Source organism: Panulirus ornatus, chromosome 20, assembly GCF_036320965.1.
Source record: "Panulirus ornatus isolate Po-2019 chromosome 20, ASM3632096v1, whole genome shotgun sequence".
NCBI classification, from domain to species: Eukaryota; Metazoa; Arthropoda; class Malacostraca; order Decapoda; family Palinuridae; genus Panulirus; species Panulirus ornatus.
Window position 1 is genome coordinate 65,891,320 of NC_092243.1, and position 22,507 is coordinate 65,913,826.

Sequence of the window (22,507 nt, forward strand, 5' to 3'; positions counted from 1 at the left end):
CTAAACATTCAAAGTGTCAGTGACCTGAAATGACTGAAAGAATGTGCAGGACATAACTGCAGATGGATTTGCCTGTCAAATAAATCATCAAACAACTGCTACATATTTCCCTTAAAATAAGACTGTCTGTTAACCCTGAGTACAAGTACTATATAAAAGACATTTTGGAATTGGAGGATGTGTGCCTTATTAGCAAGTTAACCTTGCATGTTTCTACACTGTATCTATTCCTGATACTAACATTTTATTGCAAACAACTGGTTCCTAGGCAAAATAATCATTTCAGTAGCAGATAACACATATCAGATACCTGCTCTAAGAGACCCATGCAAATAAAAAAACAATGTGAGAGCTGCATCTAGCAGCATTACCAATGAAACATTCATTTTCCCTCTTAAAAACAATTTTCCCCTTCCCCTTCCTTCCTGCCTTAGTGGTAATATCCTGTACATGGTTGCATAAGGGAAGCCATCAACACAGTAGAGTGGGCTTCCTGCTTACATTGTAAACTAATTCATACCATCTGGTGGAGAACAGTGCTAATCCACTAACCTTGTACAGTTGGGATGCAGAACATTTATAGCTTGAGACTAGCCCTTACATATTTAACACACTGATGACAATCTGCTGCACTGTACCATTGTGTCACCACTATGGAATGTCAAATTGAGATGAGCTATTCATTGGGGTTTCCTGAACAAGTTTATTGAATCAAAGAAAAAACAAAATGTATAACTTTACTGAACCATTGTAAAAATTTACATAGAATACAAAAAAAAGGCACATTTCCTACAAGAATACAGTACTTTTCAGTTTATAAAAGGGACATGTAAGAAATTAATCATATATTAGTGCAGATTTTATCACTTGAAAAAACTCATTATCATTTGGAGATATATTTTTCTATTACAACTGTTGAAGCACTAGGTTTATATATAACCTTTTTCTTTTCTGTGTTCATACAAGAGAGGATAGTGCTACGAGTGATATTTGAAACATCTTGTTTCGTCTTCAAAGATTCAATATTCTCTGGCTTCTTTTGGTCTTTAAGGTGGCCAAAACTAGAATTTTGGATGGGTGTACAATAAGGGCACTTATAAGGAGCTGGAGTACCAGCTGATTTAATCCCAAGAGATCCACAATGGCACAATTTGGTATAGGCACCATCCTGACGTGAAGCTAATGTTCTCTGAGCTTTCCACTGTGGCTCAAGATTGGGAGCAACAGTAGGTTCAACCCTCACTATCCTTCCGTCACGAAGTTGTTGCAGATAAGCCCGACTTTCCTGCCTAAGAGAATCAGGAGCAAAATCAGAAATAACTGGCTTTCTCTTTGGTACTGCCCCACGGTCAGTCCTTTGATCTGTAGGGATTTCCCACCTGTCTCGTGTAGGTCCTGTCCTGTGCTGAAAAGATCCATGATAACCTGAAGCTTGTTGCCTATCAGGATGTCTAAAACTTCCAGAACTACAACTTTCAAGAGAATCTTCTGAGTAATCTTGTCCATGGTGTCCTCTCTGGTAGGAAGTGTTTATGTGTGATGATGAATATTCACGATCATCACCAATGTAAGAGGTTAAGTTGGGCCTTCTGTGATCATGTGTCCCACTAATATCTTGCCTATGGCCAGAATCACCACCTGATCTTTTATCCTCACCTTGAGCACCTCCTTCATGTCTTCTGGCATCCTTTTTATCTTCAAAACTTCCAGCATTTTCTTTTTCATCCTTATGACTACCCTTATCTAGAGTAGTTTGTGGGTGAAATGATGGGTGAGAAGACCTGGGAGGTTGGGGAAAAGAATGATCTTCATCTAAGCTCTCATCAAGCCCAAGCCTTCGAGTTGCTGCATCCTGAGGATAAATATATAAACAGTTTTTTTCATTTTGAACTGTGTAAACCTACAACACACATGACAATAATTCTTGTGGAACAACCACACATTAATCATTATCACTAGCAAATAACCAACAAAAAATAATTATGTTTTTATGGATGGAGCATTGTGAGGTGGGGTGATTATTCCAATTACATCCACAATGTTTAGGCTTAAATCACTAAAAGCCTCCTTCATAACATCCTTCCACCTGCTCCATAGTTTCTTCCCTCGACTTCTGACATGTACATCCTCTTAAACAGCCTCTCCTTACTCATCCTTTCTATACATCCAAACCATTTCAGTACACCCTCTTCAGCTCTCTTGTACATACTCATCTTACTACAGCACCTTTATTCAAGTCAACCTTCAACAAACCACACACTGCCTGAAAACATTTCATTTCCAAAACTTCCACCCTCCCCTTTACTTTTTAACCAGAGCCAATGCCTCAAATCCATACAACACCATTACCACTAGTTCAACATCAAACACAGCCATCTTTCCCCTTCGAAACGGACACTTCTCTCTCCGTATTCACTTTTTTTTTTTTCGCTGTCTCCCGCGTTTGCGAGGTAGCGCAAGGAAACAGACGAAAGAAATGGCCCAACCCACCCCCATACACATGTATATACATACGTCCACACACGCAAATATACATACCTACACAGCTTTCCATGGTTTACCCCAGACACTTCACATGCCCTGATTCAATCCACTGACAGCACGTCAACCCCGGTATACCACATCGATCCAATTCACTCTATTCCTTGCCCTCCTCTCACCCTCCTGCATGTTCAGGCCCCGATCACACAAAATCTTTTTCACTCTATCTTTCCACCTCCAATTTGGTCTCCCACTTCTCCTCGTTCCCTCCACCTCCGACACATATATCCTCTTGGTCAATCTTTCCTCACTCATTCTCTCCATGTGCCCAAACCATTTCAAAACCCCCTCTTCTACTCTCTCAACCACTCTCTTTTTATTTCCACACATCTCTCTTACCCTTACGTTACTTACTCGATCAAACCACCTCACACCACACATTGTCCTCAAACATCTCATTTCCAGCACATCCATCCTCCTGCGCACAACTCAATCCATAGCCCACGCCTCGCAACCATACAACATTGTTGGAACCACTATTCCTTCAAACATACCCATTTTTGCTTTCCGAGATAATGTTCTCGACTTCCACACATTCTTCAAGGCTCCCAGGATTTTCGCCCCCTCCCCCACCCTATGATCCACTTCCACTTCCATGGTTCCATCCGCTGCCAGATCCACTCCCAGATATCTAAAACACTTTACTTCCTCCAGTTTTTCTCCATTCAAACTTACCTCCCAATTGACTTGACCCTCAACCCTACTGTACCTAATTACCTTGCTCTTATTCACATTTACTCTTAACTTTCTTCTTTCACACACTTTACCAAACTCAGTCACCAGCTTCTGCAGTTTCTCACATGAATCAGCCACCAGCGCTGTATCATCAGCAAACAACAACTGACTCACTTCCCAAGCTCTCTCATCCCCAACAGACTTCATACTTGCCCCTCTTTCCAAAACTCTTGCATTCACCTCCCTAACAACCCCATCCATAAACAAATTAAACAACCATGGAGACATCACACACCCCTGCAGCAAACCTACATTCACTGAGAACCAATCACTTTCCTCTCTTCCGTATTCACTTATCTACTTATAACTGCCCTAGACCCCCACCTTGAAAGGGAAGTGATGCAACACCAGGAGCTCTGCAGGTTCAAGGCTGTGCCACTTCCAGCAGCTGGGAGACTGACTTCTTCAAAAGGAAAATGTTCTCCATACTCCCTTTCATCAACAGATGATGACACAGCCTCACCATAGGTGACTCTTCACTCACAGTGTAGCCAAAGGCTGGCCGAGTCTAGTAACACCTTTCTTTCCATATACAACACACACACACACACACACACACATAACAATAACACCAGCACAAAAGAAACACACAAACTGAATATCCTCAGAATACTAATTGGCACCAGGTTTGGATAAGAAAATGAATCCCTCAACATCCTAAACAAATAATTCATCCACTCCACTTTAAACTATGCTTCACCTGCCTAGTCTTGCACCCTCTCAAAAGCTAACATAACAAAGCTGCAAATCATACAAAATAGTGCACTCACAACAAACACTCAACATCGTCACACTGAAACAAAGATCCTCCCGATACAGTCCCACCTCAACATGTTCGCCCCTCAAGTCTGTGCAATAGCACTAGACCCCTCTGACTAAATCACTCTATAATTAACCACCAACTCCAATGTAGAATTAAAAAGCTTACCCCTGCATCACACATCAGTTACCCTTATTCATAGGACTCCCAACCCCCTATCTCTATGAATTACCCTTGTAAGGGACCCATACACAGAAAGCCTCCACAGAATTATAAATAACTCAGTATAAAAGCAAGAAAGAAAAGTACGAAACGGGTAAAGAAAAAAATAGCAACAAATATGTAATGAAATTTGTCATAAAAATAAGTAAACTATATAGGTATACCACGTTCTAACTTAATCCAAATAAGATACAGATTCATGGTAGGGTAAGAAGGCTGCAATATGTCACCCATACATCAGGCATCTGAGAATTATGAGGTAAGTCGGTAACAATTTGACACCCAGTGGGACAATAATATCATTGTGGGGTACATGTTGCTGAATGGTCAATGGGCAGATCCATGCTAAGCCAGCAAGCCATTAGCATCAAACAGGTGGTTATAAAGATCCTCTTGGGGCTTATGGAACAATCCAACCCCAGAAAGAAATAATATTTTGGACTATCAAAAGTCAGTAACTTCACTTGACCTTAATAATCATAAAAGTGAATCTATGAAAATCCTATGTGCCTCAAGGTGATATTGCATCCTTACCTGGAACATTGTAATGGCTTCAGAGTTTAAGGCATTTGCACTACGAAGGAAAGCTTGCTTGGCTGCCTCCTGACAAAGCAGCAGTTCTGCACGTAGATGTCGGTTCTCCTCCTCAAGCACCTGTATCTGAAACTGTAAACAGTCAAGTATAATAAAAAGTTATATTTTATAAGCTTAAAAACCTTTTTTGTCACAAGATAGACCACATAAAAGAAAAATTTAGGTTTTGAGAAATGAAAAACCTTTTCTCTAACACAATAGACCACAGAGGAAAGAAGCATAGGTTTTGAAAGTTGAAAAACCTTTTTCCTCCAAGGCAGTGTCCTGCCAGCATGAAAATTCTCACAGGATTGTGCAATGGAAAAGGCTGAAGTGGATAGGCAAACTTCAAGGCATAATTTTACCCAAAAATCCATAATACTTGGCACCAAGCAATTTGAAGATTCCTGAAATTTAGTTTTTGAGACATGGTGCCAAAGATTGACATCTAAATGTTATAACCTTAAAAGAGTGTTTTGTATCTCTGATGGAAGTTGAAATATTAACTAATTGGCTGTGGATAGGGGCTCTTGTTTTGGTGCATTTCAAACACACACATGCAAACCAGCTCTCATCTTTTGCAGAAGATATAGATGGTATACAACTATACAACAAGCATATTTTACAGGTAGTGGGAGAGAGGAATATTCAGAAACACCCCTTAAAAGGTTCTGAAGTGCTGAAAATTATGGAAGATTAAATGTAACATACGCAAGAATCTGAAATAATGAAATACAGTCTAACAAAAGTTGCCATATTTGCTTTTTTTCTTAATTCCACATTATAATTTTTGCAAACCACCCACAACCAATTTTTACAAATTATCTACAACCCATAGAATAATGAAAACAGGTTGGTATATTGAAAGGCAAGGCCAATATTTAAGATTACATAAACACTGCGAGAAGGGAGATAATGAGGGAAAGAAAAACATAAGAAATTAATGCAAACTGGCAATGCCAGTTCTTTCAGGATACTATATACATGCTTTTCCTTAGAATATACCACCTAGAGGACAAGTTAAAAGACATAAGACTAAAAAAAAAATGCAAGACAGCACTTGAGGTAGATCCATGTGGAAAAGACATGAAAAATGCAAAATAAGAAAACTTGTAGGGGAGTAGGACAGAAAAATTTAATCTATTCCTGGCACTACCTCTAATGTGGGAAAGAGCAAATGAAAATAAAGAATTTTAAATTGTTATACAGTGAAAGTTTGGTATAAATATGTCTCTCTTATAAACAATATAAGCACTTATAATCATATCCTCACATTAATCATTTTTCTAACCGGGAAAATAATGAGGCCTGCTCGCCGTCTAAGCCCTGCCATTTTTGTTGATATACTACTTTTTGTTTGGATGAAAACCAGATACTACATAAATTACATCACCAAATCAATTTGCTAAGAAGTCAGTATTTCAATGTCATCTGAACCTAACCTAGTCCAGGTTGTTCTTCCAGGTTCCAACATACAATATTTAACCCAGGAAACCACAACCTAACTAAGGTTAAACATAGCTCAATTAGGGCATTCAGCTTGTTTCTTAAATCTAAACTAACCATCAGACTTGTTTCCAAAATATGACCTAGGATGTTAGAATGCTCCAAGTTTCTTTGTATTTCAATTACAAAATAAAAATCTGATCTTGGTTACGTTAGCTGTTTAACATATTATATATGCCTATTTCAAGGTTTAACAATGATTCACAAAAATCTTTCATATCCTATCAAAGGACCAGCTAATCTTATCTTTATATATTAATGTCAACAAAAATAGAGTAGATAAAAAAGCATACATGGCATTAACACAAGACATAAAACAAAGTTAGATGTCTTTTAAGACAATGCATCCACAAACAGGTAAACCTTAAAAAAATGTACAAAAGTAAAGTACATCATGCTAAAATAAAGAAAAAATGGTCATAGAAAACATGGATAGAAATGGAATCTACACAGCAAACAAAGAGGAAAACTCAATCCAATGTTCCCTACATAAGAAAATGAAGCATGAGCCCTAAAAATATAAGAAAATAGTCTAGCAATTGTCACAGAATGAAAATACCATAAAAACAGCCCAAAAATGTCACATTTGGATGAAAGTTGACTGGGAAATGAGCAAATGCATATGGATGGGAATTCATGACAAGTCACCACAGGGGACAATGGTGAACTGAGTTACACAAAGTATTCTTGCCTTCAGAGGGAGATGGTGAATAAACCACAAAATATATCTTTAAGTTTTTTCGTAGGTATTATCCCAAAGGGAGTGGGGCTTTCTCATTTCCCTTGCTCACTTGACAAATCCTGTTAGGAGGAAAAGTATTTAACATGTAGGATCAAGTGTACAATATGAGGAATCATAACGTGCTTAAGTTCTATCACAAAACTGTAATTATGTTACAAGGCATTGATGTTTTAACAAAATGTACTCTAAACAAAATTCAAATTGAGCCATAAAATATAATGGAGATGAAGGTAAGCATTACACCATGTTGAAACACTTAAAAACAATACATTTACCAAAATATGTTTGAAGAATGCCCAACCTCTTCTTATGACATCTTGAAAAACCGAGACTGTTTTGTTATATCATTAACATAAAAATACATTTTCTTTGAATAATTTTACTGAATGCAACATGACATTTTCATGAGATAATCATATGATACATTTTTTGGTTCTAAAAAAAATAGTTTTCCCCTAAAAACTAAAATTTCAAGAAGTACAACATCCACAAGGTACAATATATAAAAACTAACCCTCCTCCCATGTTAAAGATAAATAAATTGGATTAAGAATAACCTGTCATTTACAAAGTAAACATAAAGTGGACTCCTATGGTGTAGCAGTCAGCATTCCTGACCGTGACACATTCAAGGGCCGCCCAGGGTCGAGTGCATAGGTTCAAATCCTGGTTGTGGCTGTCAACCCAGCTGTTCATCCACCCCTAAGGGTTGGTTGATAAAATGGGTACCTAGCTCAGGCTAGGGTACATATACATTTACAGATCAACATATACATATATATATATATATACACACATGTACATATTCATACTTCCTTGCCTTCATTCATTCCTGGTACCACCCCGCCCCACAGGAAACAGCATCACTACCCCGTGCATCACCGAGGTAGCACCAAAAAAACAGACAAAAAAGGTCACATTCATTCATACTCAGCCTCTAGCTATCAAGAGTAAAGCACTGAAAACAGCTCCCTATCCACATCCAGGCCCTACAGACCTTTTGTTTTTTATCATACTTGATCACCATTTCCCACGTTAATGGGAAGGCTTTGATTAGGGCCTCGGCTGTCTGTGCCATCTGAGCGAACATAAAAAAAGTGTGGTTACTGCTAAAAGCTGATGCTCAAGTGCCATCTACTTTCCTCTTAAGGGTATGCTTATAATTACACAAAGTTAATCAACTGTTTTAAAAGTGTTTCAAGAGGGTTAAACTTTTTGTATGGCTAGATTTATCTGAACTGAAATAACTACCAATACAATTATATTGCTGAGAGTAAATTTGAATAAGAGCAAGGTTATTAGGTACAGTAGGGTTGAGGGACAAGTCAACTGGGAGGTAAGTTTGAATGGAGGAAAACTGGAGGAAGTGAAGTGTTTTAGATATCTGGGAGAGGATTTGACAATGGATGGAACCATGGAAGTGGAAGTGAATCATAGGGTGGGGGAGGGGGCAAAAGTTCTGGGAGTGTTGAAAAATGTGTGGAAGTCAAGAACGTTATCTTGGAAAGCAAAAATGGGTATGTTTGAAGGAATAGTGGTTCCAGCAATGTTATATGGTTGCGAGGCATGGGCTATAGATAGAGTTGTGCGCAGGAGGGTGGATGTGCTGGAAATGAGATGTTTGAGGACAATATGTCCTGTGAGGTGGTTTGATCGAGTAAGTAATGAATGGGTAAGAAAGATGTGTGGTAATAAAAAGAGTGTGGTTGAGAGAGCAGAAGAGGGTGTTTTGAAATGGTATGGTCACATGGAGAGAATGAGTGAGGAAAGATTGACAAAGGATATATGTGTCAGAGGTGGAGGGAACGAGGAGAAGTGGGAGACCAAATTGGTGGTGGAAAGATGGAGTGAAAAAGATTCTGAGTGATTGGGGCCTGAACATGCAGGAGGGTGCAAGGCGTGCAAGGAATAGAGTGAATTGGAACGATGTGATATATCGGGGTCGACATGCTGTCGCTGGATTGAACTAGGGCATGTGAAGTGTCTGGGGTAAACCATGGAAAGTTTTGTGGGGCCTGGATGTGGAAAGGGAGCTGTGGTTTCGGTGCATTATACATGACAGCTAGAGACTGAGTGGGTACGAATGTGTCCTTTGTTGTCTTTTCCTAGTGCTACCTCGCGCACATGCAGGGGTTGTCATTTCATGTGTGGCGGGGTGGCGACAGGAATGAATAAGGGTAGACAGTATGAATTATGTACATGTGTATATATGTATATGTCTGTGTGTGTATATATATATGTATATGTTGAGATGTATTGGCATGTATATGTGCGTGTGTGGACGTGTATGTATATATATATATATATATGTGGGTGGGTTGGGCCATTCTTACGTCTGTTTCCTTGTGCTACCTCGCTAACGTGGGAGACAGCGGCAAAGTATGATAAATAAAATAATATACAATTATATTGCTGTTTTAACTAACATACTATCTATCTATATCTCGGAGGCCCATTTCCTTTGAGATCTCCCACAATGGGGTGGCCTAGGCAAAAAAAAAAAAAAAAAGTTTCCATTACTGGTGAACTCCCGTGCCACTTTGTAGCCTTCAATGCCTCAAGCCACTGGCAGAGGGCAAGTCTAGCAAAGAGTTTTCTGAGACTCCTGCTTAACGTGTCTCATGCTCCCACCTAATGTTCCCACTTGCTACTTCTTCCAAATGTTTCTTCCCAATGTTCCTATCTACTACTTCTATCTACTGTTCCTACCATTTTGCCAAAAAGCTGGGCTAACCACAGCACTCACCACAGGAAAATCTAAAGATTAAAAGAACAAGCTGTAGGAGTTAAGTGTTCTGTGTGACAAGAAGAGATCATGTTTGTAAAATGCCAGCAACCCAAGTGTGGGTGTGGCATGAAGAAATGACAGTTACCAATGTCAGATGAGTGCAACTAAACAACCACTGAAATGATGGATCATTAATTTGTCATCACTATCCCTCCCAGCAGCCAGACACATAGTACTAGTAATATACTTCCCAGGTCAGTGGCTGCCTACCAACTACAACCTACTTTAATGCTGTCTTACAATTTACTGTATAGGGTAAGGATCATTTCAAACATAAACTAAATCCTACATCTAGGCATTAATGTATGTGCAGACAAAGACTAGTCACTATGTCATGCTGAATATCCTCATATGAGTCAACTCTTCTTGCCTAGGAGACAGCTACCTATGAAGGGTTGGAAACAGTGAAAAGAATTATAAACACTTTCAACTTACTGTATGATTACGGCTCTTGTCAAGCACTCTTCTTCTCCATTTCTGAAGTGCAGAGTGAGCTAAATTTCGATTTCGAGTCCTTCCTGCAATGTTCTGAAGGTGTCTCTGTACATTAAATCAAAACTGTGATTAGATTTTCAAAGTGCAAGATATGAAACAATAAATTCTCAATAATCTAGATTATCTGAAATATCTAGTTGCATCTGCAACTGGTCTCAGTTAATGTTGGGGATACATTCCTGGAGATCACAACTCATTAGAAAGACACAAGATAGGGAATCATATTTTACCATAGGATTACATGAGGGTTACATTCCTGGAGGATGATTAATCAACCCAATTTGCACACAAATAGATTTTTTTTTTTTTTTTTTGCCGGTCTCCCGCGTTTGCGAGGTAGCGCAAGGAAACAGACGAAAGAAATGGCCCAACCCATACACATGTATATACATACGTCCACACACGCAAATATACATACCTACACAGCTTTCCATGGTTTACCCCAGACGCTTCACATGCCCTGATTCAATCCACTGACAGCACGTCAACCCCGTTATACCACATCGCTCCAATTCACTCTATTCCTTGCCCTCCTTTCACCCTCCTGCATGTTCAGGCCCCGATCACACGAAATCTTCTTCACTCCATCTTTCCACCTCCAATTTGGTCTCCCTCTTCTCCTCGTTCCCTCCACCTCTGACACATATATCCTCTTGGTCATTCTTTCCTCACTCATTCTCTCCATGTGCCCAAACCATTTCAAAACACCCTCTTCTGCTCTCTCAACCACGCTCTTTTTATTTCCACACATCTCTCTTACCCTTACATTACTTACTCGATCAAACCACCTCACACCACACATTGTCCTCAAACATCTCATTTCCAGCACATCCATCCTCCTGCGCACCACTCTATCCATAGCCCACGCCTCGCAACCATACAACATTGTTGGAACCACTATTCCTTCAAACATACCCATTTTTGCTTTCCGAGATAATGTTCTCGACTTCCACACATTCTTCAAGGCTCCCAGAATTTTCGCCCCCTCCCCCACCCTATGATCCACTTCCGCTTCCATGGTTCCATCCGCTGCCAGATCCACTCCCAGATATCTAAAACACTTCACTCCCTCCAGTTTTTCTCCATTCAAACTCACCTCCCAATTGACTTGACCCTCAACCCTACTGTACCTAATAACCTTGCTCTTATTCACATTTACTCTTAACTTTCTTCTTTCACACACTTTACCAAACTCAGTCACCAGCTTCTGCAGTTCCTCACATGAATCAGCCACCAGCGCTGTATCATCAGCGAACAACAACTGACTCACTTCCCAAGCTCTCTCATCCCCAACAGACTTCATACTTGCCCCTCTTTCCAAAACTCTTGCATTCACCTCCCTAACAACCCCATCCATAAACAAATTAAACAACCATGGAGACATCACACACCCCTGCCGCAAACCTACATTCACTGAGAACCAATCACTTTCCTCTCTTCCTACACGTACACATGCCTTACATCCTCGATAAAAACTTTTCACTGCTTCTAACAACTTGCCTCCCACACCATATATTCTTAATACCTTCCACAGAGCATCTCTATCAACTGTATCATATGCCTTCTCCAGATCCATAAATGCTACATACAAATCCATTTGCTTTTCTAAGTATTTCTCACATACATTCTTCAAAGCAAACACCTGATCCACACATCCTCTACCACTTCTGAAACCATACTGCTCTTCCCCAATCTGATGCTCTGTACATGCCTTCACCCTCTCAATCAATACCCTCCCATATAATTTACCAGGAATACTCAACAAACTATTTTTTTTTTTTTTTTTTGTCGCTGTCTCCCGCGTTTGCGAGGTAGCGCAAGGAAACAGACGATAGAAATGGCCCAACCCACCCCCATACACATGTATATAAATACGTCCACACACGCAAATATACATACCTACACAGCTTTCCATGGTTTACCCCAGACGCTTCACATGCCTTGATTCAATCCACTGACAGCACGTCAACCCCGGTATACCACATTGCTCAATTCACTCTATTCCTTGCCCTCCTTTCACCCTCCTGCATGTTCAGGCCCCCTAAAAACATTCAGTACAATACAGTTACATAATTAATCTCAGATCTCATGAAGTTATTCTGAATCTGGTTACTATAGGCTCTAAAAATAACAACACAATGTTGACCTGCATCAAAATGCCATGAAATGTCTACCTCAAACTAGTGCTCTTCCTGCTCCTATTCTTCCTAGAAGCACAAGACTCACTGGGAATTTTCTATTCAAGGGATGCTGTAGGCAAGAAAAGCCTATAAAATAATATTACAATATAAATAAAGGTGGCTGTTATGTCCACTATAACTCATGTGTACTGGACTGGCTACAAGGATTGCCACTTTCCAGCAATCACTTGTCAGAATAATTGCTTGCTATTACCTTAAAATGTCCTATTTTCAGAACATTTTACAGCTTTTTAAGGTGTTATGTACATTACTTCATGTACTTTTTTCATAACCAATCTACATGACACTATTTTTGTCACTTGCTTAGGGAAAAGTTCCTGATGAATGGAAGTTTGCCAATGTAACACCAATATTCAAAAAGGTAATAAGTCTCCGCCTGAATATTGTTGTCCTATTAACTTAGGGTCTGTAATTGGAAACATATGAAGACCATCCTTTGAGAAAGAATCATAAACCATTCAGAGGACCACCACTCAATAAATGATTCTCAGCATGGTTTTCAATGAATTGCTCATCTGACAAATATGCTTAATTTCTTTTGATACAATCAACATGTATGATCAAAATAAGGTAGTTGGTGTTATCTATCTAGATCTTCAAAAAGCTTTTGATAACGTTCCATATCAAAGGTTACTGGCAAAAATTAGGTTACACTGCACTTATGGTGTTGTACTTGGTGTATAAGAAATTGGCCAACTACCAGACAACAGAATTGTGATTATTGTGTCAAGGCTCAGAATGGTCAGACATAACAAGTGAAGTGCCACAAGGATCAGTCTTGGGACCAATTCTCTTTCTCAGCCCTGGTGAGTGATTCGGGTGAGAAACTGCAGAAGCTGGTGACTGAGTTTGGTAAAGTGTGTTAAAGAACAAAACTGAGTAAATGTGAATTAGAGCAAGGTTATTAGGTTCAGTAAGGTTGTGGGACAAGTTAACTGGGAAGTAAGTTTGAATGGAGAAAAACTGGAGGAAGTGAAATGTTTTAGATATCTGGGAGTGGATTTGGCAGCAGATGGAACCATGAAAGCAGAAATGAATCACAGGGTGGAGGAGAGGGCGAAGGTTCTGGGAATGTTGAGGATGTGTGGAAGACGAGAATGTTATCTCGGAGAGCAAAAATGAGTATATTTGAAGGAATAGTGGTTCCAGCAATGTTATATGGTTGCGAGGAATGGACTATAGATACGGTTGTGTGGAGGAGGGTGGATGTGTTAGAAATGAAATGTTTGAGGACAATATGTGGTGTGAGGTGGTTTGATCAAGTAAGTAATGAAAGGGTAAGAGAGATGTGTGGTAATACAAAGTGTGGTTCAGAGAGCAGAAGAGGATGTATTGAAATGGTTTGATCACATGGAGAGAATGAGTGAGGAAAGATTGACCAAGAGGATATATGTGTCAGAGGTGGAGGGAACGAGAAGTGGGAGACCAAACTGGAGGTGGAAAGATGGAGTGAAAAAGATTTTGAGTGATCAGGGCCTGAACATGCAGGAGGGTGAAAGGCGTGCAAGGAATAGAGTGAATTGGAATGATGTGGTATACCGGGGTCAACATGCTGTCAATGGATTGAACCAGGGCATGTGAAGCGTCTGGGGTAAACCATGGAAAGTTCTGTGGGGCCTGGATGTGGAAAGGGAGCTGTGGTTTCGGTGCATTATTACATGACAGCTAGAGACTAATTGTGAACGAATGTGGCCTTTGTCTTTTCCTAGCGCTACCTCGCACACATGAGGGGGGAGGGGGTTGTTATTCCATGTGTGGAGGGGTGGCAAAGGGAATGAATAAAGGCAGACATGAGTCATGTACATGTGTATATATGTATATGTCTGTGTGTGTGTGTGTATATGTATACATTGAGATGTATGGGTATGTATATTTGCGTGTGTGGATGTGTATGTATATACAAGTGTATGTGGGTGGGTTGGGCCATTCTTTCGTTTGTTTCCTTGCGCTACCTCGCTAACGCGGGAGACAGCGACAAAGCAAAATAAATAAATAAATAAAATGTATTCTACATAAATTCTGTATTCTTGTTTGATGTTTATACATTGTGAAGAAAAAGTTTTGTTAGCATGAATTACATTACTGAAGGATCCAATTATATTATGAATGTTAAAAACTGTCAAGAGGAAATAATACTGACAAATAAACAGAAGTTTGAATGAGAAACAAGTGATCAACTTTTTAATGGTCTATTAAAAGATGGATATTGAAGGTTTATAGCAAGAGCATTAAGTTGATGTAGTAGGTAAGAACATTAGGCAGGAGCATTAGGTAGAAGTAGTCAGTAGGGAACATTAGGTAGGAGCCTCTGCAAACACTGCCAGTGGCCTGTTAAAATTGAGTCACTAATGGCTATGAAGCAGCTCTGAGTTCCTTAGTTATGGAGAATCTATTGCCATGGCCACCCCCTTGAAGGAATTCCAGTTGGGAACATGTATCAAAGATACTGACAGTAGATAGATGTTAAAAAGGCAGTTGAGTAACTGCTATTTCAAATTTTGCAGCAAGAGGGTGTTGGTTGAAAATAAAGTCCTGAAAAGGAGACTGAAGCATGGTTTTATTTCATTCTTCCTTTTTTAAGGGTGTCTGGGAGGGGAGATGCATTGGAGGGGCAATGAGGCTATTAGGGAGGGAAGTGTTGGTGAGATAAGTAGGATGTTAGAAAGGGAGAAATGTAAGGAAGAGACGATGGTATTAAACTGGTAGATTAACATCAGGAAGGAGAGTGTTGGGAAGTAGTGACTCTTGAGTACCTATGATATTTTGCTTGAATGGCAGGGAACATGGTGCTCACTCCAAAAGGGAGAGGGTTAAGGAGGGGAAAGACAATGTTACAGAGGAAAGAGTGCTAAAGAAGAAGGATGTTGGAGAGTAGAGAGTATTGGAGAGGGAGATGGGGAGAAAGGAGATTGCTGGAAAAGGAAGGGAGCACTTAGTAGTTGTGAGAGTTAAGTTTTCACTTGGTTTAATGTATTGTAGATAAAAAACCTTAGTGTGTTGACTTTGTGCTTTGCTTTGAAGCCTATGCACATCTGAAACTATATTTTTTTATTTATTATTCTTAGTCACTGTCTCCCGCGTTAGCAAGGTAGCACAAGGAAACAGGCGAAAGGATGGCCCAACCCACCCACATACACATACGCCCATACATGCACATATACATACCTATACATTTCAACATGTACTTACATATACATACACAGACATATACATATATACACATGTTTATATTCATACTTGCTACCTTCATCCATTCCCCCCGCCACCCGGCCACACATGAAATGGCAAACCCCACTCCTCCCTTTCCACATCCAGGCCCCACAAAACTTTCCATGGTTTACCCCAGACACTTCACATGCCCTGGTTCAATCCACTGACAGCATGTCGACCCTTTCAACATGTAAACATTAATCTCAATTACATAATTCTCTTGTCCACACTTATTCAAGAAACATGAAGTATTTCACGTAATTTAGAGACACTTTTGTGTATTGTTGATAAGCTAAGGTGTTTCAAATACAGCCCACACATAAAAAGCAGATGGGGAACATTTTTGCTTGGGAACATAACCCCTTTATATCATGGGTTTTAAATGCTCATACACCAATGGATCACTATAGGTACAGATCTCCAGGAACATACTCCCACTGTTAAACAGGGCACTGAGGTATATTAATACTTTCAAGTTATCAAAACTACTAGATTTAAAAAAAGCTTCCCTTAAGGGTCCATTCACATTCTACCAAGTAAAATAAACAAATACATGTCACATGAGAGTATTTTAGCAAAATATGGAAATATAACTGACTTCAGGATAAAATCATAACCTCATCTTTCTCTTGCATTTCTTGCATTTTCTTCATCAATGCTGCATTATCCTGCTGCTGGTTGCCGAGCTGCTCTCTTACAAATACAATTTCCTACAAGAAAAAAGTCTGATTAAGCATAACCATTTCTCACCATAGTACACACAGTATACAGAAAAAACTTTTAGAACAGTGAATTTGGATGTTACAGTAAAAAATATTTTCATACAATGAAATATAAAATTGTATCTAACTGATCTATACAGTCCTTTACTGGAATGGAATAATGTTTTAATATTGTAACTTTATAACAAAGTGTTTTTTCTGGCAAACCTAACTTTTTTTTTATTATACTTTGTCGCTGTCTCCCGCGTTTGCGAGGTAGCGCAAGGAAACAGACGAAAGAAATGGCCCAACCCCCCCCCATACACATGTATATACATACGTCCACACACGCAAATATACATACCTACACAGCTTTCCATGGTTTACCCCAGACGCTTCACATGCCTTGCTTCAATCCACTGACAGCACGTCAACCCCGGTATACCACATCGCTCCAATTCACTCTATTCCTTGCCCTCCTTTCACCCTCCTGCATGTTCAGGCCCCGATCACACAAAATCTTTTTCACTCCATCTTTCCACCTCCAATTTGGTCTCCCTCTTCTCCTTGTTCCCTCCACCTCCGACACATATATCCTCTTGGTCAATCTTTCCTCACTCATCCTCTCCATGTGCCCAAACCACTTCAAAACACCCTCTTCTGCTCTCTCAACCACGCTCTTTTTATTTCCACACATCTCTCTTACCCTTACGTTACTCACTCGATCAAACCACCTCACACCACACATTGTCCTCAAACATCTCATTTCCAGCACATCCATCCTCCTGCGCACAACTCTATCCATAGCCCACGCCTCGCAACCATACAACATTGTTGGAACCACTATTCCTTCAAACATACCCATTTTTGCTTTCCGAGATAATGTTCTCGACTTCCACACATTTTTCTAGGCCCCCAGGATTTTCGCCCCCTCCCCCACCCTATGATCCACTTCCGCTTCCATGGTTCCATCCGCTGCCAGATCCACTCCCAGATATCTAAAACACTTCACTTCCTCCAGTTTCTCTCCATTCAAACTCACCTCCCAATTGACTTGACCCTCAACCCTACTGTACCTAATAACCTTGCTCTTATTCACATTTACTCTTAACTTTCTTCTTCCACACACTTTTCCAAACTCAGTCACCAGCTTCTGCAGTTTCTCACATGAATCAGCCACCAGCGCTGTATCATCAGCGAACAACAACTGACTCACTTCCCAAGCTCTCTCATCCCCAACAGACTTCATACTTGCCCCTCTTTCCAAAACTCTTGCATTCACCTCCCTAACAACCCCATCCATAAACAAATTAAACAACCATGGAGACATCACACACCCCTGCCGCAAACCTACATTCACTGAGAACCAATCACTTTCCTCTCTTCCTACACGTACACATGCCTTACATCCTCGATAAAAACTTTTCACTGCTTCTAACAACTTTCCTCCCACACCATATATTCTTAATACCTTCCACAGAGCATCTCTATCAACTCTATCATATGCCTTCTCCAGATCCATAAATGCTACATACAAATCCATTTGCTTTTCTAAGTATTTTTCACATACATTCTTCAAAGCAAACACCTGATCCACACATCCTCTACCACTTCTGAAACCACACTGCTCTTCCCCAATCTGATGCTCTGTACATGCCTTCACCCTCTCAATCAATACCCTCCCATATAATTTACCAGGAATACTCAACAAACTTATACCTCTGTAATTTGAGCACTCACTCTTATCCCCTTTGCCTTTGTACAATGGCACTATGCATGCATTCCGCCAATCCTCAGGCACCTCACCATGAGTCAAACATACATTAAATAACCTTACCAACCAGTCAACAATACAGTCACCCCCTTTTTTAACAAATTCCACTGCAATACCATCCAAACCTGCTGCCTTGCCGGCTTTCATCTTCCGCAAAGCTTTCACTACCTCCTCTCTATTTACCTTAACCAAAATTAACTAGGAGCCTTGAAGAATGTGTGGAAGTCGAGAACATTGTCTCGGAAAGCAGAAATGGGTATGTTTGAAGGAATAGTGGTTCCAACAATGTTGTATGGTTGCGAGGCGTGGACTATGGATAGAGTTGTGCGCAGGAGGATGGATGTGCTGGAAATGAGATGTTTGAGGACAATGTGTGGTGTGAGGTGGTTTGATCGAGTAAGTAACGTAAGGGTAAGAGAGATGTGTGGAAATAAAAAGAGCGTGGTTGAGAGAGCAGAAGAGGGTGTTTTGAAATGGTTTGGTCACATGGAGAGAATGAGTGAGGAAAGATTGACCAAGAGGATATATGTGTCGGAGGTGGAGGGAACGAGGAGAAGAGGGAGACCAAATTGGAGGTGGAAAGATGGAGTGAAAAAGATTTTGTGTGATCGGGGCCTGAACATGCAGGAGGGTGAAAGGAGGGCAAGGAATAGAGTGAATTGGAGCGATGTGGTATACCGGGGTTGACGTGCTGTCAGTGGATTGAATCAAGGCATGTGAAGCGTCTGGGGTAAACCATGGAAAGCTGTGTAGGTATGTATATTTGCGTGTGTGGACGTATGTATATACATGTGTATGGGGGTGGGTTGGGCCATTTCTTTCGTCTGTTTCCTTGCGCTACCTCGCAAACGCGGGAGACAGCGACAAAGCAAAAAAAAAATAAGAAAAAAAAAATTAAAACTGGTTACTAAATAAAATTACTAATTTAACCTAACAAAACTATAATTATAGAATTCTGATAGCAATACCTGATAGTGCCACTGTACAAAGACAAGGAGATAAAAATGATAATTTAAATTACAGAGGTATAAGTCTGTTGAGTGTACATGGCAAGTTGTATGGAAGAGTGATTGAGGGGATGGTGGTAAGTACAAAACAACAGACTGTGGAGGTAAAATGAGGTATCAGGAGTGGAAGAGGTTGAGAGGGAGGATGTGTGAATCAAGTGTTTACCTCGAAGAATGTGTGCGAGAAATACTTTGAGAAACAGAATAACCTATGAGTGGTGTCTATAGATGTGGAGAAAGCATATGAGAGGGTTGATAGAGATGCCCTGTGGAAATTGTTATGAATATATGGTGTGGAAGGACACAGCTAAAAGCAATGAAGAATCTTTACCAAGGGAGGAAGGCATGTGTGTAGAAAGGATGAGACAAGAGTGAAAGATTCCAGGTAGGTATATGGCAAGGGTGAGAGATGTCACCATGGCTGTTTACTATGTTTATGGATGAGGTGGTAAGAAAGGGAATGCAAGGGTCTTGAAAAGAGGAGCATGAATGCAGTCTGTTGCTGGTGGGGGAGGGAGGGGGCCCAGTAGGTGAGCCATTTGTTGCTGATGGGGCAGATTCAAATGAGAAACTGCAGATGCTGGTGTGAGTTTAGAATAGGGTGAAAGGAGAAAGCTGAGAGTAAATGTAAATTAAAACATAAATAAACAATGATAATAGGTTAGCAATGAAGAAAGACAGGTTTGTTGGAGCTTGAGTTTGAATGGGGAGAAAAACAAGCAAGTGGGGTGTTTTAGATATCTGGGAGTGAACATGGCAGTAAATGGTACCAATGAACCTGAGCAAGCCACCGGATGAGGAGTGGGGCTTAGGCCCTAAGCATACTGTCAAGTGTGTAGAAAGAGTTCATTGCTGGTGAGGGCACAGATTGGCATGTTTGATGGTAAATTATTCCAATGGTGTTGTATAGATGAGAGGTGTTGGCTCTTAACAAGAAATAGAAGAGGGTGAATGTGGTGGAAATGAAAAACTTGAGGAAATATGGGGTGTGATGAGGGTTGATCAAGAAAGAAATCAAAGATGGTAGTGGTAATAAGAAAAGTATGGTTGAGAAAGCTGAGGAGGGTGTATGGAAATGGTCTGGACATATGGAGAGGATGAGTGAGGAGAGGTAGACTGAACTAGAGATGGGAGAATGGAGTGAAAATGGTGTAAGGTTTGCACAGGATAGAGAGAATTAGAGCAATTCACTATACGGGATGATGCGCTGTCCGTGTCAATGGACTGTACCAGGGAATATGTAGTGTTAAAGGGAACCACAGAAAAGTCTGTGGGCCCTAGTTGCATGTATTATACATGGCAGCTTAAGAATGGATGTGAACAAATAAGGCTATGGTTTCAGTAACCAGCATGAGGAAGGATGTGAGTAAATGAGGCCATTTTTTCATTTGTTCTTGGCACTACCTCATGGGAAGCAGTAAACAATTATGAAAAAAGTTGTGATTGTGACACCCATTTCTGTGCCTCTTATTAGTCTACTAATGACATTCTCACCTCTTTAGCCTCACATTCTCCTTCTCTTTCTCTTGGCACTCAATAAACCCTCATTCTAATGTACTACTTGAGGGGAAGGGTGGGCCATTTGAAGTACAATTCCATTATATTGCAAATTTTTCTAGAGAACATTAATAAGTGAAACTTCAAGTATTATAGAAACTTATCTTACTCTTTCAAGGTGGGAGGTATTCAGATAGTAACAATGACTACTCAAAATCAGCAAGAGAAAACAGCTCCTGGATCACTTTGAGTCACCTGAATCACCTCTTGGTCAGAAATGGGGCTTGCATGACGTACAACCTGCTCTCCTAATACTCATGATGCTCATGATTTTTCAAATTTTCGGCAATGCCGAGGTACTGCCTGGATTTCATAGAACATGCAACACTGATAGCAATCTTATATGCCATGATCTGATACAAAAAATAAAGGTCTCTGGCCCAAAAAAACATTGCAATTGCATAAGAACATGGGAACCGAGTTTGTTTACATGTTAACCACACTTATCTCAAGACTGGCAGGCAGTGACCAAGATATGTCTTGCTTCATCTTGAAATTTCTTCATACATTATCTTTGTCGGTATAATGGCGCAAGAGATAACATTGAACCATTCATTTATTATAAGTCAGTGTAAAAAAAAATGTACACATGCAGGTGGTATAATACAGAAAAATTCTTTTAAAATGTGCTAGCTCATAGTCACTGGGAAAGACATGAGAGGGTAGAGAGTACCACTGTTTCAAAGAGTAGGGAAAGAAATAGTCATCAAAACAGTCCACCCCTGAGTTGCCAACTGCCACACAATAATCATGTGATGCTGTAATCTACCTCCATACCTTTAATGTACGCCAATGAAACTCCTGTCAAGTAAAATCTGTAGGCTCTTTAACAAGTCTTCAATAAGTCAGAACTACTGAAAATAATTAACTCTTCAGAATACCTGCTGTAATTCCACCACTGCTTGCTGGTATTTGTCTCTATCTGCTGACAGATGAAACACTTCATCTGAGAGTGTATTTACACGATTCTGCAACTCTTTTCTCTCATGTCTTAAGTTGGCCACTGAATTTCGAATCTCCTGCAAACCTGCCTGCGATAAATCAACGTATTATGATTCAATACAAAGATGGATGGTTGGGCACCAATTTTCCTATCCTTGCCAAAAAAAGAAAATATTCTCAACTGTCAAAAACTGGACCTTGAAATTGCATTGAAAGAATGTGCAGGTGAGCAGTTCACCCTTAATCAACTTGACTGTTTGGAAGGAAAATGTCTAAGTACCTGAAATACACATGAAGCAATTATCAGTTTATACCAAGTTTACCTTAACAGTATAAAAGCAATGTAAAAAGAAATCCTCTAATACCCAAAAGAAAAAAATCATGAGTGAATGAAATTTTGTTATAATAGGCTAAAAGTAAACACGTTTGCTTCAACCTGACATATTTTCCATCTGATTAAAGAAAATTCAAACAAGGCCATTTTCTAGACTTTGGTACCCGGACTAGTTAATTGAAAATTCTACATTCTTGAGCTTCGCTACCCAAGAGTTTCTGCATTTTGTCTGATGGAATGCCACAAGTTTCTCTGGAACTCCTGACTAATGGAGGGGATTAAGCAAGGCTAAACATCCATGAAGAGCAAGCTCACAATGCAATAAGTGTAAGTTTTGAAGGAAGGCAATCCAGTTCTGTCTCATATGCAAAACCCTAAAAGCATCTGAAAGAGCACCTTCTTGGTGGAAGGTTAAAATA

General features: G+C 40.0%; 1 protein-coding gene and 1 long non-coding RNA gene across 4 annotated transcripts in view; one reads left to right on the plus strand and one right to left on the minus strand.

Annotated features, from left to right (window-relative positions):
- Positions 1–22,507, plus strand: part of LOC139756072 (uncharacterized) — a 50,414-nt gene that overhangs the window by 13,334 nt on the left and 14,573 nt on the right. The window lies entirely within an intron of this gene.
- LOC139756071 (uncharacterized) overlaps positions 724–22,507 on the minus strand; it is a 36,481-nt gene continuing 14,697 nt past the window's right edge. For both annotated transcript variants that reach the window (XM_071675084.1, XM_071675085.1), the window contains exons 4-8: positions 21,694–21,843; positions 16,391–16,483; positions 10,303–10,407; positions 4,793–4,924; positions 724–1,852 (exon numbers count right to left, since the gene is read on the minus strand). In XM_071675084.1, coding sequence (XP_071531185.1) covers positions 884–1,852; positions 4,793–4,924; positions 10,303–10,407; positions 16,391–16,483; positions 21,694–21,843 — 1,449 coding nt within the window. In that variant the 3' untranslated portion in view covers positions 724–883. The remainder of the gene's footprint in view (positions 1,853–4,792; positions 4,925–10,302; positions 10,408–16,390; positions 16,484–21,693; positions 21,844–22,507) is intronic.